The 16,145-nt window shown below is 44.7% G+C and overlaps 1 protein-coding gene across 1 annotated transcript in view; it reads right to left on the bottom strand.

The window, feature by feature from the left end:
- The window catches only part of LOC119964479 (diencephalon/mesencephalon homeobox protein 1-like), a 50,887-nt gene that overhangs the window by 1,705 nt on the left and 33,037 nt on the right, over positions 1-16,145 (bottom strand). Inside the window, exons 2-4 of the mRNA XM_038794027.1 lie at positions 12,070-12,235; positions 4,262-4,440; positions 3,047-3,401 (exon numbers count right to left, since the gene is read on the bottom strand). Coding sequence (XP_038649955.1) covers positions 3,047-3,401; positions 4,262-4,440; positions 12,070-12,223 — 688 coding nt within the window. The 5' untranslated portion in view covers positions 12,224-12,235. The remainder of the gene's footprint in view (positions 1-3,046; positions 3,402-4,261; positions 4,441-12,069; positions 12,236-16,145) is intronic.

Genomic DNA, 16,145 nt, shown 5'->3' with positions numbered 1-16,145 from the left:
GAATCTGAAACAAAAACAGAAAATGCTGGAAAATCTCAGCAGGTCTGACAGCATCTGTGGAGAGAGAAGGGAGCTAACGTTTGTCAAAGCTGACAGCGGTTGGGTGCAACACATAAACCCTGCCTGGTTGTGTTCTGTGGATGTGGGACACCTCGGGAAAAACTGCATTTAGCGCCCATTCCTCAGTTGCCCCGAGAAGACAGGGGCGGGACTCTATTTGAATTCTTGGGGAGTTGTCAATCTGGGAAAACTTGTTGGGAGGGAGTTGAACTCCAGGGTGCTGATGAAGATCCTACCCGAGCTGTGCCTTTCCCCTATATTCTCCCCCCCCCCCCCTGGCTACCCGAAAGGACGAATCACGTGTGGTGGGGTGGTGGGGGGGGGGGGGGGGGGGTGTTGGAGAGGAGACTTACATCCCACTGCAGCCTAATATTGAAGAACAAATGCGGACGTGTGGGGCTGGATTGACATTCAGACCTCAATCCATGTTTGTGCCAGTGAAAGGGATTTAAGCGGTTCCACTCTCAGGTCCGCCCTGATCTGCAATTAATTCAAACGCTGCTCAGGTCCATACACCTGTTAGGCACGGAAATCCCTGCAGTTTGGAGTCAAACAAAGGGCTTATCAGTCCTGACAGCGCCTGATCGCATTCGCCTGCACTTGAAACCTGACCAGCTGTCACAAAACCAATCACTGGAAATGTGAGCTTTATCTGATCAAAACCAATGTGGCACCGACGCCAGGAGATTGAGTGGAAAATCCCACCCAAACCTTTTTTCACCCCTCCACTTCATTAAGGGATGGGATTGTGGGTGGGGTGGGGATTTTGAACCATTAAAGTGCCGAGCTTTTCGAATCAGAGGCCACAAGGAACCATCAGAAGCTGCCGAGCACAGACTATAAGGGACTCGTTGATTCAAAGGGAATCAGACCAATGCAGGACATTAGCCATCAGACAATCACATTTCCTTCAATTACTGCTGCACATGAATCTGTGTGTGTCCAGGCACCAAAATCCAGACATGGATCTGATTGAAGACGGATTCCGCAGCCTCCTGGTAACCTGCTTTGTCCACGTGTTCAAATTCTGCTCATTTTAATATCTCTAATTTCTCCCCACCCCAACCCCATTGCTGATTATTCTTTCCCTTGTGCTCTTTATTGTCAACAGAAATAAATTGTTTCCCCGCCCATGTCCTGACGGCATAAAATGAGGCCATTCGGTCTATCACGTCCATGCTGGCTTTCTGCACAGCAATCAAATCAGTCTCTCCCTATCTACTCTGTCCAGATTCCGCATGATTTTGAATAGCTCCATCAAATTGCCTCTCCGCTATCTTTTCTCAATCCCAGTTCCTCCGATCTATTTTCATAACTGAAATTCTTCATTTCTGGAACCAGTCTGGTGAATCTTTTCCGCACCCTCTCCAAGCCTTCACATTCTTCCTGAAGTGTGGTGCCCAGAGTTGAACGCAATACTCCAGCCTCTAGCCGAGGTTTGAGTCTTATACAAGTTCAACATAACCTCTCTGCTCTTGTACTCTGTGCCCCTATTAATAATGTCCAGAATACTGTGAACTTCAGTACCTGCCCTGCAATTTCCAATGACTTATGGACTATAGCCTCTGTTCCTGCACTTCCCTTAGAGTTGTATCATTTATTTTACATTGTCTCGCCACGTCTTCCTGCCAAAATTAATCACTTCACATTTGAATTTAATTTGACACTTTTCTGCCCACTCCACTTGGGGCGGCACGGTGGCAAAGTGGTTAGCACTGCTGCCTCACAGCGCTAGGGACCCAAGTATGATTCTGGACTTGGATAACTGTCTATTTGGAGTTCATGTTCTCCCCCTTTCTGCGTGGGATTCCTCCCATAGTTCAAAGATGTGCAGTTTAGATGGATTGGCCGTGCTAAACTGCCCTTTAGAGGCCAAAGGTTAGGTGGGGGGTTATGAGGATAGTGCCTAGGTAGGGTGTTCTTTCATAGGATCAGCGCAGATGCCTCCTTCTGCACTGTAAATTCATACTATCACCATGATTCTACAACTTGTCCGTGTCCTTTTGAAGTTCTACACTGTCTTCCTCACAGTTGACCATACTTCCAAAGCTTTGTGTCATCTGCACAATTTGAAATGATGCCCTGTAGTCATCAATGATGTTTTACCTGAGCAGCTCCTTCCCAGACCCATTCTGGCCATTTCTCACCTCTGCGGAGTTTATATTTTCTTCGGTTAGAAAGCTTTAATGACAATTTTGCAGGATTTAAAAGGGGGTGAATACTTTGTCACGCTGTAATATTAATTTAATGAAGGATAAGAGGGAGGTGTGTTGGAATTCGCTATATTCATGTATTTCCAACTGGTTGTGTCCTCAAATGGCAGGGGGTTTGGGGCCTGAAATGTAGACAGATTTGAATGAGAGAGCAGTGGAGTTTAAATCGGGTGTTGGAATTGGCAAACATTCTTAAACAGTTTGAACCTGCAACCCTGAATATGTGATTTAAAGTCTGGATTCGGAGCTGGCCCTGGATTAACACACCGAGCCGGGATTGCAATTCTGAGTGAATTTGGCATGACTGACAGCATTGGGTCCCAGATGCAGAGTCACATATAAATAATCCAAAAATGTGCAGGTCAGGTGGATTGGATGTGCTAAACATTACCCCTTAGTGCCCAAAAATGTGCAGGTCAGGTGGATTGGCTGTGCTAAACATTATCCCTTAGTGCCCAAAAATGTGCAGGTCAGGTGTATTGGCCATGCTTAACATTGCCCCTAAGCGTCCAAAGATGCATAGGTCAGGTGGGGTCACAGGGGATGGGAGGAGTGGGCCTGGGTAGGGTGCTCTTTGGAAGGGTGGGTGCTTTTCGATGGGCCGAATGGCCTCCTTCTGCACTATGGGGATTCCATGGATCACAGAACAAATCAAGCCAATTTCGAAACTCCCAAATCCAAATATTTCTGTGTAAATGTCCGACTTTTGAAAAATGGATTTGAAATTTTCAATCCCCCCCCCCCCCCCAATTTGGACTGAAAGTCATGTTTACCTGATTTCGGGCTTCCCCGTTTACAGATTGTGGCCTTGCTCTCAGGGCTGCAGGCCTTCTCCTGCTTTAACTCCTCGGCGGGCGATTTGAACTCCCGCTCCCTGTCCGTCTGCTCCTCGGCTGAAGATTCGCTGTCTGACTGCTCGGCCGACGTGACGTTGAGCTCGATGTTGATGGGCTCGGCCCCGGCGCTGCGTGGCTCGCTGGCCTCCGAACAGCCCTGCGTTTCGGTGGCTGGCCTCGGTGCTTTCGCTTCGTCTTGGCTCATTTCGGCCTCTTTCTGTTTCTGGAGCTGCTCTTTCTGCAGGCTGCGCTGCTTCTTCCGAAACTTGGCGCGGCGGTTTTTAAACCAGACCTGAACATTCAAGAAACAGATGGCAAGACGCGATCAGCATGACCTTGCCGCGATTTTTAAAAAATGAAATACTGTAAGCACTTAGGAGGATTGCGTGGAACTTGAAAAGAAAATGGGCATGTTGATGGGATGGCTGGACAATTTAGTGCAGAAGTGTGAAATGATTCATTTTGGTAGGATGAATACAAAGAGACAATGGGGACAATTGTAACACTCCTTGGTGCCTGTACATGTGGCTGAATGGTTGAAAGTGGAAAGACAGGTTGAAAGAGTGGGTAATACATCGTACAGCACTCTGGGTGGCACAGTGGTTAGCACTGCTGCCTCACAGCTCCAGGGTCCTGGGTTCAATTCTGATCTTGCGTGACTGTTCAATTCCCATACCAGCCTCCCGACCAGGCGCTGGAATGTGGCGAATTGGGGCTTTTCATAGTAACTTCATTTGAAGCCTACTTGTGACAATATGCAATTTTCATTTCATTTCATTCATGGGCCAAATGGCTTCCTTCTGTGCTGTAACCATTCTGTGATTCTATAACGATTCAGTTCTAACCAGCGTGGGATGGTGAAAATTGCCTCTGAACTAGAGGGGTAGAATAGAATGTAACCCCTAAGGTTTTCCCATGAAAATTGCAATGACGTTGGATTCATTACACAGTGCCAGATGTACAACTGACATGTAAAGGACAGTATCTAGTGAGATTGTGGGTAAACAACTGGGCATACAAGACATTTAAAAAACTGGATAGATTATAGATAACAAGATTGGATAGAGTGTAACTGGTATCTAGGCATCTAATGAGCCATGAACATTGTGATAGATGACTGATGGAGAAAGCAAGGGAGAGGATATCTTGTACCTGCACTCTAGCTTCAGGCAGGTTGGTGCACATGGCCAACCTTTCCCTCATCACTACATCTGGATAATGAGTTTTCTGGAACGTCTTCTCCAGAGCCTCCAACTGCTGGGCGGTGAAGGCTGTCCGACTCCGACGTTGTTTACGGTGCTGGGACCCATACCTTGCCTCAAGGATAATATCTTGAAATGCACAGCCGTTGGAAAATAAAAACACATCTAGTTTAATTATTGGGAAAGGTACAACTTTCACCAACAGCCTTATCTATTGGCAACCCTTTTCTCAATCATATGGCCAGTAATTATGTCACCTTTCTTCAGGCTTTGTGTCATTATCATCCAGCTCATAAATTCTGTCCAGCAGATCACAAAAGCTGCCCTATAATTGACCTGTGCTCACTTTCCCCTCTCATCTTGTTGGGGCCTCATATCCACCCAGCACCACTTTTAAAGCTTACTGGCCTCATGAAGTGGCTTATAAATATTTTGTCACTTTGATTGACTGGTTATGGTACTGTTATACTGAAAATAATTGGGTTTGAAATTATTTCGATTGTGAATTGATTCTTGTTCAATGTTTTAAGACCAATGACAGAGTTTGGTAATTATCAACAGCAGGATTTGCTTTTGTGGATCACTCAAAACCGCTATAACAAGTTTTCTGTCAATGATGTCTTGGAAGAAATTACGTTTGTTGTCTGAGGAAATATTACTGGGGATGAAGCTCTTCATTTCTGTAAGTTGATGTTTGTGCATTACATCGACCCTTTCCTCTCCTATTAAAAATGGGGGGTATTACAATGTCCACATGGTGGATATTCTGCCTTAGGGGTGAGGAACAATTTTCTGATACATTTCTCAGGCCTCTCCCCATCATCATTATTCAATGGTGTGCATTACAGAGCACATCCTGTTAAGTGTGGAATGGACATAATAGTCTCAAGTGACAAATATCTTTGCCTTCTAGGACGATCTTAATCAGATCCAACCCCACGACCACTGCCATCTAGAAGGACAAGTGCAGCAGATACCTGGGAATCCAACCGCCTGGAGTTTCCCCTCCCAAGTCATTCACTACCCTGACTTGGAAATATATCACTGCTCCTTCATTGTTGCTGGGGCAACTCGAATTCCCTCCCTAACAGCACAGTGGGTGTACCTACACCTCAAGGACTGCAACGATTCAAGAAGGCAACTCATCACTAACTTCTGAAGGGCAACTAGGGATGGGCAATAAATGATGGGCAATAAATGCTGGCCTCATCAGCAACGCCCATAAATTAATTTTAAAAAATGAAAGAGAAGCTAATTAACTATTTTGGTAATTTTGACGGGGGAGGGGGATGGAGTGTAATGTTGGCCATGACACAGAAAATCGTTTCTACCCTTCTTTGAATAATGTTGTTGCCTCTTCAACATTCGCCCACCCAGGCAAAAGGAATCCTGATTGAATAGATTCACAGAAGAATTTACAGACAAGTCCGGTGTTTGGACTGTTGAGGAGCAACCTTCAAATCTCCACTGCATGGCTTCAGTTTTAGTTTCTCTGGCATGGTTGCTGTGCAGTGAGCATCATGCATCTGCTGCCCTGGGAGTTACCCATGTATTAAACATAAATAGATTGTTCTATAAGGCAAAGATATTCCTTGGGTTCTCTTCTCTACCAGCTTTTCCCTATTTGCTACATCCTCTACGTTCACCTCTAACCATTTTTTATCCTGATAGAGTTCATCCATTCATTTGGATCAGCTGCTTTCCTCTCTTTACTGCCAAGTAAGACAAAACTCACCCCACCCCCCACCTCCACTTTAGTCCCGAAATATCATCTCTCTATGTACATAATAAGAATTAGGAGCAGGAATAGGCCATCTTTATCTTATGCAGCAACCTTTTGTGTGGGCCCCTCGAGCCTGCTCCGCCATTCAATGAGATCATGGCTGATCTTTTGTGGACTCAGCTCCACTTTCCGGCCCGAACACCATAACCCTTAATCCCTTTATTCTTCAAAAAACTATCTATCTTTACCTTAAAAACATTTAATGAAGGAGCCTCAACTGCTTCACTGGGCAAGGAATTCCATAGATTCACAACCCTTTGGGTGAAGACGTTCCTCCTAAACTCAGCCCTAAATCTACTTCCCCTTATTTTGAGGCTATGCCCCCTAGTTCTGCTTTCACCCATCAGTGGAAACAACCTGCCCGCATCTATCCTATCTATTCCCTTCATAATTTTATATGTTTCTATAAGATCCCCCTCATCCTTCTAAATTCCAACGTGTACAGTCCCAGTCTACTCAACCTCTCATAATCCAAACCCTTCAGCTCTGCGATTAACCTCGTGAATCTCCTCTGCACATCCTCCAGCACCAGTACGTCCTTTCTCAGGTAAGGAGACCAAAACTGAACATAATACCCCAGGTGTGGCCTCACTAACACTTTTATCCAATTCCAGCATAACCTCCCTAGTCTTAAACTTCATCCCTCTAGCCATGAAGGACAAAATTCCATTTGCCTTTTTAATCACCTGTTGTACCTGTAAACAAACTTTTTGCGACTCATGCACTAGCACACCCAGGTCTCTCTGCACAGCAGCATGTTTTAATATTTCGCCATTTAAATAATAATCCCTTTTGCTGTTATTCCTACCAAAATGGATAACCTCACATTTGTCAACATTGTATTCCATCTGCCAGACCCTAGCCCATTCACTTAGCCTATCCAAATCCCTCTGCAGACTTCTGGTATTCTCTGCACTTTTTGCTTTACCACTCATCTTAGTGTCGTCTGCAAACTTGGACACATTGCCCTTGGTCCCCAACTCCAAATCATCTATATAAATTGTGAAAAATTGTGGGCCCAACACTGATCCCCAAGGGACACCACTAGCTACTGATTGCCAACCAGAGAAACACCCATTAATCCCCACTCTTTGCTTTCTATTAATTAACCAATCCTCTGTCCATGCTACTACTTTACCCTTAATGCCATGCATCTTTATCTTATACAGCAACCTTTTATGTGGCACCTTGTCAAAGGCTTTCTGGAAATCCAGATATACCACATCCATTGGCTCCCCGTTATCTAAAGCACTGGTAATGTCCTCAAAAAATTGCACTACATTAGTTAGACACGACCTGCCCTTTATGAACCCATGCTGTGTCTGCCCAATGGGACAATTTCCATCCAGATGCCTCGCTATTTCTTCCTTGATGATAGATTCCAGCATCTTCCCTACTACCAAAGTTAAGCTCACTGGCCTATAATTACCCGCTTTCTGCCTACCTCCTTTATTAAACAGTGGTGCCATGTTTGCTAATTTCTAATCCGCCGGGACCACCCCAGAGTCTAGTGAATTTTGATAAATTATCACTAGTGCATTTGCAATTTCCCTAGCCATCTCTTTTAGCACTCTGGGATGCATTCCATCAGGGCCAGGAAACTTGTCTACCTTTAGCCCATTAGCTTGCCCATCACTACCTCCTTAGTGATAATCTACCTCTATTTTCTCTCCCTCTTCCTGCCCTTTGGAAACTTATTTAACTCGTGCTTCCTTGATGATAATCTCACCAAATCTCTGACCAACAACCTTCCCTTCCTTGCTCCGTATTCGCTGACAGCATAAGCTGCTGTCCCCTTCAGACATTTTCCCTCCTTTCCAAATGGTTTTGGATCGCTGTACTCTTTGACATCTTTGTCCTCACAAACTAACAATTGATCTCCAACTCTCTTTCATCTCTGACTCTGCTGTCACCTTCCAGATTCACATCCATATCGTCTGCAACTTTCTCATTGAATTTCTCCAAGTATTTTCCACTTCTCCCATTGCTCTGAATTGCCTCAGCGATTTTGTGAATTTCATTTACTTTGTTGCATTATTTCTCCTCTTCCTCTTTGACCTCAGTTTTTAGAGAGATTGACTGCATCATCCTCCTTTAATATCTCCGTCTCTATTGCCCATGAATTTGTTCCATTCTTACCTGTGATTATAGATCATAGAATCATAGGTTATAGCAAGTGTCTCTCTACCAATGGCATCTCATACTGCTCCCACCTTTGGAGTTGTACTGGGATTCATTCTTGGCTGTTTCTTTTCCCTCCCGTAGACTGGGCCTCGGAAATGTCATCTACAAACATGGGGTCAGCTTCGACCTGATGACGCCCAGTTCTAGCTGCTCACCATCTCCTTCTGCGCCTGAACTGTCTGACCATCCAATATACACTTGAATAAGTCATTTATTCATCCACCCCTTTGCTTCAGCCCTGCTACAAACACCAAACCTTTGTTACCAACTCCAATGCTTTATCCATGTCAGTCTGAACCAGGCTGTTCACAACCTTAGTGTCCTGTACAATCCAGAGCAGAGCTTCCACTTAACATATCTTTACCATTTCAAAGACCCACCTACTTTCACCTTCATTAACTTTGCCTGCCTCTACTCCTACCGCAGCCCAAATGCCAATTAAATCCTCCTACATGCCTTTGCCCTCTGCAAACTTGAAATACTGGAAGGAAAATGACGTGAGGTGTACAATGGTCAGCTGATTGTGTACCACCCATTTTCTGAAAATTAAAATCAGCCCTATTGTTTCACAGCCATGACTCACTCCACTCAAATTGTAATTCATGAGGTAATTATAGATGAGGAAAACTATTAAGACCATTAAGTTTATCTACCCTCACAGATCCTAGTCTCCCAATAGTTCGTTATTCGATTATTTCTTGATTGATTCCAGGGTTTTGATCTCTGTTTCTTTCCCCAGAAGTATATTCTGTAGGTTGATGACTTTTTGTGCAAAGAACAATTTCGTAAATGTACCTTTTACGTCCTTTTGCTCATTGTTGCTGGTTAATTTAAAGCAATGTTCTGAGTTTAACTTTTCCATTATGGACATATAAAATTGACAAGAAGTGACCTGCTGGTCCAGCAAGCCTGTTCCAATGACAATCAGACCTAGATGGGATGGGAGTGTGTCTGGAAAATGCCTCTTATACAAAGGCAGTGGACTGGATTATCTGTTGCTCGCCGCCAATGCAACAAAAAATCCAACGTTGGGGTAAAATGAGATCAGCGCCCTCTCCAATGCTCCAGTCCCCGGTTGGCATCAGGATCGAGGTCTGCGCTCCATGCCTGCGAGAGGATGCCAATGGGTCTTGGAGACCCATTTGCATTCTATTAATGGGCTGGGCACCATATTCTCTGTGCGTGTGTGATTCTCCGATCCGGGAATCATGTGGGTGAGACTTGGTGCTGGTTCTGACAACCATGTACCTGACGCGGTGGACCTTGCAGTGGGCTAAGGGGGTAATTCTTTAAGGGAGTTGCCCCAAAGTCTATTAGAGTGCCCCCCCTCCTCCCCACTCAACAATACAAACAGAGATAAGTGCAGATAGTTTCACAGCTGGCCACTTCAAAGTTACTCAATCGTGAAGGGAGATGAATAAAACAATGACTTCAGCTGTGTGGAAGCTGTCAATCAATGTGGTTGACTCTTAACTGCCTCCTCAAGGGCAATAAAGGATGTGCAATAAATGCTGGCACAGCCTGTGACACCCACATCCCATGAACACATTTTAAAAAATGGGCTTCGTAAAATCAACATCAAAGAGAATAGAATGAAAGGCCTGCAGATCAAAGATCTGAGGAGATTTAAACGCAGCTGACTGGTTTTCTCTTTCCAGGAATTAAGAGGTGCTGCTTCCTCTGCCTGAGCCAGCAAGTTTATTGCCCAGGTGAGAGTTAAAGCAGTAATGATTTTCTCTGCCTCTGTTTGGATTGCTCTCTAGCTTCCAGACAGGGATCTCTTTTATTGGGGGCTTTCTGACAGGGGTCTCTCTTCTGGGGGTTCTAGATAGGGGTCTCTCTTCTGGCAGGCTTCTAGATACGGGTCTCTCTTCTGGGGTGTCTGTGGGGGGTCTCTTTATTTAGGGGGCCCCTTTGTGGTGTCTCTTTATTTAGGGGCTTTTGTAGGTATCTCATTTTCGGGGGGTCTCCTTATTTAGAGATGGGGGTGTTGTTTTTGGGGGGTGTTGTTATTTAGAGGATATCTGGCGGGGGGGGGGGTTGCTTGGTGTGGGGATTCCAGACACCCCAAACTCTGGGGGGGTGACCCAGAAAACCCGGTTTTGGGGGGGGGGGGGGGGCGGGTGGGGGGCTGAATTATGCTGCGGGGGCAGAAGGGGTGGGCTTAATTGCATTTCAGGGGGGATCTGCCGCACAAAATGGCGGCCCGTTAGCAGGATTCCCTAGGGAATCTCTCGCAATCCTCACCATGCAAAGATTTGCATGGCTAAGGATTAGGACTCACTTCCTTAATTGTTCTCCCAGCGGGAGACGCCGGCGGGATAGTCTCCCAAAAAGGAGAATCCAGCCGGGTCGAATAGGTTTTGTTTGGTTTATATTTGGTCATACTAATCACACATCATCATGCTATTTGGCTTGTGGCCCTGGTTGCGTACTTTAGACATTTAGACATGTAGATGTCTTTACCCTTAAACTTACTTCAGCTCAGAACAATGTATGGTATTCACACGCTTGGGATGAGCCCTATCCATGGGAGTAAAAATACTTTTACCTATATTAAATAAAATTTTCCAGACACATTTCCCATCCCATCTAGATCTGATTGTCATTGTTTGCACTTAAAAGTTTTAATACTCTCTCATATCTTTTTATGAGTTATGAACTTGTGGGCAGTTCCCCCAATGTCTTTTTTCAAAGTATTAATAATGATGATGACCACCAATGGTCCTAGCATCAATCCATTCTGTTCTCCATACGGAATCTCTACCGTGACAATGTGTTGCCGATGAGAATGCAACCAATTCCTTGTTTAACACAGGTTCCCCTGCCAATCACACTATTACTGAGTAGCCTATAATGTGGCACCTTGCCAAAAACTTGTTGAAAATCCAAGCATATGGTATCAACTGTGTTACCTACATTTTTCAATTTAATAACTTCCTCAAAAAACTAAATGACCTCGTTTTCCAGAGATCATGGTGAGAATCTCTAATATCCTATTCTCTTTGATAGTGGGGACAAAATGTAACCTCAATGGGGGCATATAGCAGGCAATAGTGGAACTGCTGTCCAACAATCCAATCTGTTTGGAGACTTATTTTTCTATACAAGACTACCTCCACATCCATTTGAGATTTTCAACTTTAGAGTTAACTGCCCATTATTGGAGAATCATGTACTGGAATGAGGGTAGCGTAAAATAATTATTTAAATAATTTAAAACCTCTACCACATTCTGGAAGTCCACCTTAATCATCCCTGAGAAATCCTTAAATGATTTATGCAGTCCTTAATGGCCCTTGGTTTCCTAGTATAGCTGTTCCTAGTATGGCTACAGTTATCCACCATCTTCTTCTCCAGTGGACTTTTGGTTGCACTGATAGTAGCTCTTGTTTAACTGAGCTTAATGTCTATCTCTTGTTTGTCTGAAAGCTATTGCCTGGAGTTCTCTGTCCGTTCCAATTCAGTGTTTCCCCTGATGGCGTATCCCATTGATAAACATTGGGAGTAGAGAATCTCACTGCCATGAAACGGCACACGGCCAAGAAACACAGGTCTGGGAGATCAGAGAATCCAGCCCATTTTCTTTTACCCTCTTCCATGTTGGTAACGCCCCATCTCATAGAGTTGTCAAATTCCCTTAACTATCTCAGGTATAGGATCATTTCTCCAATGCCTTCTGTTCTGTTCATTTTTCATTGACTTTCTAAATTCAGCATAAGTGTAGTTAGAAAAAGAGAAAATAAAAACTCATCTTTGCTACACAATGAATAATGACATTGGTATCTTACCAGCCAGTCTCTCAGCCAGAGTCAGTGCATGGACAGATGGTCTATAGTCAGGAGCATGCTGGGCCTGTTGTGCTGCTTGCTGGTGGAGATTATACATTGCACTCAGAGAGTTCATGGCATGAAGAGAGTAACCATTGACCCCATAGTGCTGCATGGCTGCAAATCTCTGGGAGAAACAGCAAACATAGAGTCATCAGAGAATGGCTAGAATTTTAGACTCAGTGCATTAAATACAGTTTATGATTGAATTGCTTGGTCTGCATAATAAAATATCCAGGGAGAATATGTGATACTCATGATGTCTTTGTATTCATACCTATGGGGCTGATATCACATTGTTAATATTAGCAACAAATAACAGACCAAGGAATTTCATACCAACAGATGTGTTAACATATTCCTATAAAATTCCTTGCTGTTTTAATCAGTTAGAAATCCATAAATATCAGTCAATATACCTTTAGTTCATGTAACACCTGAAGCATTTTAAGAAGCCACTTCTTCCTGGCAATTTAAAATTCAAGCAATTAGATACTTGCTAATGACTATTGAATTGAATGTGCAATCAAAACCTGGCAAGTGAGTGGACAAGTATTTCTCATGATGCAAGCTGGGTGCCTTTGTTACCAGGTGACTATAACAATATTAGATACAAGGCTAAGAAGTGAATGTCTCAATATTACAAGAAATAGGGGATGCGACTTAACTACTGCATTGCACCCAGCGTGCATCTGGGCCTTCTGGTTAAATAGCCGGAAAGACCAAAATCGCGATACGTCCCGGGTGTGAATCAATTTTCTACGTAACCGGCTATTCCCAGTGGTGAGTTTCAGATCACACCCAAATATGGTGAGCGAATCATTAATCCAAATTTACGTTAAGTTCCATCACATCAGCGCGATTAAAGCCGAATGTAATGGCCTCCCAGGAATTAACCAACTCCCAGTGAAAATCACATGGGTGTTGTTTAGTACTCCTTTTTAAAAATGTGAAGCTAGCACAATGGCTGCTGAAGGGAACTGAAGAGGTGAATAGTCATTTCCATTTTTGGGAATACAGCTCAGGGCTTGGTCGGGTGTGGCCCCAGGGCTGGGGATGGGTGGTGGGGTGGGAGGCCTTTAGTCTGTGAGGCCTTCAAACCATCTTTAAATATTGTGGAGACTTATAACAGGGGCTGCTGCCTGTCTGTCCTACCAAACACTTCCAGGACAAAGTCTTGTACTTGGTTATATGCTGACAGTCACTTCAACTCCCTTTGACTGTGAGCAGCCTCAAGCTTCACAGCTGAAGGCTATTGCTAACAAAGACTTGGCCTTGTTGTCAGAGCACTTCACAGCTCTCATGTAGCTTCTCGTGGGTACATGTGCCATGTATCAGATGATGATTATTTCATCACATTTCAATCAAACTTTGAAGCCTGAACACTTTGCCTGAACTCTAGAAGTGTCAGCACCATAGAGGAATCAGCCAACAATCAAACACTTGAAACTGGGCTTCAGCACTGGGGATATCCTCGCAACCAAAGAGTGAGTGTGTGGATCAGGAGAGGGCACCTGAACACAGTCTCCCTAATGTTCCTGACAGGGGTCTGAGGTCCAGGGGCTCCTATGCGGCTGGGGGTGAGTGTACAAAGTGAGGCTCGCCAGCACAACTGGCTCGCTGGATGGCACGTAAGGGTTGGGAAGGCTTGAGGGGTTTGAGAGTCCCGGGATGGAAGCTCTAACTGATTGTCGGTCTATCTCCTTCTCCAATTCCTTACAGATACTAAAATGGATGGTGGGGGTGGGTCCCGCCTCAACAGGGTCAGAAAATCCTGGCCTAACGTTGAAGGCGGGAGGGTGAGTTGAGAAGGCTACTAAAAAGAAGCATATGGGGCCCTTTGTTTTATAAATATAGGCAAAGAGTGTAAGAACAAGAAAAGTATATTCATGCTTTGCAGAACACTGCTAGGCTCACTTTCAGCTAATTCTGATCACCGCACTTTAGAAGGATGTTGTGAAAGAACAATTTGGGTTTATATCACACCTTTTATAAACTCAGGACATTGCCAAGCAGTTACAACAGATTAAGTACTTTTCAACTGTTGTATATGGGAAAAGTGGCAGCTAGTTTGCACACAGTATGATATCACAAAGAGTCATATGATAATGACCAGATAATCATTTTAATGATGTTGGGGGACCATTGGCCGGGGAATCAATGAGAATGCCTCTTATTTTCTTTGAAATAGAACCGAGGAATCTTTTACATCTACTTTGGTTTAAATTTTCATCGAACTGACGGTACCCTCTCGGCACTCCCTCGGTTCTGCAAGAGCCTGTCAGCCTACATTGTCATGCTGAGGCCTCTGGCAAGGGGCCTGAATCTGCCACATTCCGACTCAGATAGGAATACTACCCACTGTGCCACTAGGAGTTGGCAGAGGAGGTTTAATAGAATGGGTATCAGGGATGCATGCATTCAGTTATGTGGAGAGTCTGGAGAACATGGCCGGGATTCTCCAAAATCCTGGCCAAGTGTTGACGCCGGCGTTAAGACCAGAGTGTTTCACGCTGGCGTCAACGGGCCTTTGGCCCAATTATTCAGTGGGCCACAGGGGGCCAGCACGGCGCCGGAGTGCTGCGCACTGCTCCGGCGCCAATATATGGCCCTGTACTGCTGGTGCGGGTCTGCACATGCGTATTGTGGCCGTTTCCTTGCTGGCACATGTGTGGGGTGGCCATTTCCGCACCAGCGGCGCACTATATGGCGTAGAGACACAGCGGGCTCGCGCAGAAGGAGGTAAGCCCCCTCCAGATCACATGCTCACGCCGATCGGTAGCCGCAGGTCCGAGCTCCCGCTGGGTAGTACCAGGTTGGAACCACACCGGCGGAACTCGGTGGGAACTGGGCTGGTTGGCTGCGGAGAATTTCTGTGGGGGCCGTTAAAAATGGGGGCAGATAATCGACCGTGCGCGCGACTGCCGCCGTTTCTCCGGTCATCGGAGAATCGCGTCCCGGCATCGGAGTGGCGTGGCGGGAATTTCTGGCGTCACCGGTGATTCTCCGACCCGGCGCGGGCATGGAGAATCCCGGCCTATAGGTTTGTGGGAGATTAGATAGAGGTGTTCAAAATCATGAAGTGTTTTGATACAGGAAATAAAGGAAACCTGTTCCCAGTGACAGCATGCAGATAGATAGTAATTATCAAAACAAACGGAAGCAACCCAAGGAAAAAATTACATATTGTGTCCTTTTCAACTAGAATGCATTGCCTAAAACGGGTAGTGAAAGCGGATTCAATGGTAACTTTCAAAAGGGAACTCTACAAATACATGAATGGCAAATATTTGTTGAGCTATGGGGTAAGATCGGAAGAGTGGGGCTAATTGGACACCTCGTTGAAAACACCATCATAGTCACGTTGAGCTAACTGCTCCCCTTCTGTGCTGAACTCTTTTATAATTGATTCTTTGAAAAGCTGTAAGTTTTCAATATATACTTTCTCCCCACATGTATAATTCATCGACAAAAATAAGAACACATTTGAGTGGGATCCAGCAGTATTAACTCTACCCAGCTCGAGATTGGCTCTGCGTCAGACAAGTACAAAATGGCAATCGTTCTCCCAAAGAAGCCACTCTGAAACATAAGTAAGCCAAATGGGGAAAAACCCTGCTCAAAATAACATGTGATACCAAAGTGCTCCCTGTGTAAATCAAGGCATAAAATAATAGCCACACTGCAGAAAGATGAATAATTTGAGGTTACCTCTAAAAATGAGATAAAAGCAAATTACTGCAGATGCTGAAATCTGAAATAAAAACAGAAAATACTGGACAATCACAGCAGGTCTGACAGCCTCTGTGGAGAGAAGGGGAAGAGTCACCCAGACTCGAAACGTTAGCTCCTTTCTCTCTCCACAAATGTTGTCAGACCTGCTGTGATTGTCCATTATTTTCTGCTTTGGTGTCTAAAAAATGAGAAAAGTTCATTAAAAAAGTAATTATATATATCATATACACATATACATGTGTGGAAGTAAAACCTACCACTGGAACTACTCTCCACAGATTTCAGTTTGCTTTTAACAATGT

The sequence above is a fragment of the Scyliorhinus canicula genome, chromosome 4 (genome assembly GCF_902713615.1).
Source record: "Scyliorhinus canicula chromosome 4, sScyCan1.1, whole genome shotgun sequence".
Classification (NCBI taxonomy): domain Eukaryota; kingdom Metazoa; phylum Chordata; class Chondrichthyes; order Carcharhiniformes; family Scyliorhinidae; genus Scyliorhinus; species Scyliorhinus canicula.
The sequence above is the reverse complement of the archived record's forward strand: the minus strand, read 5'-3'. Positions and strand labels throughout refer to the sequence as shown.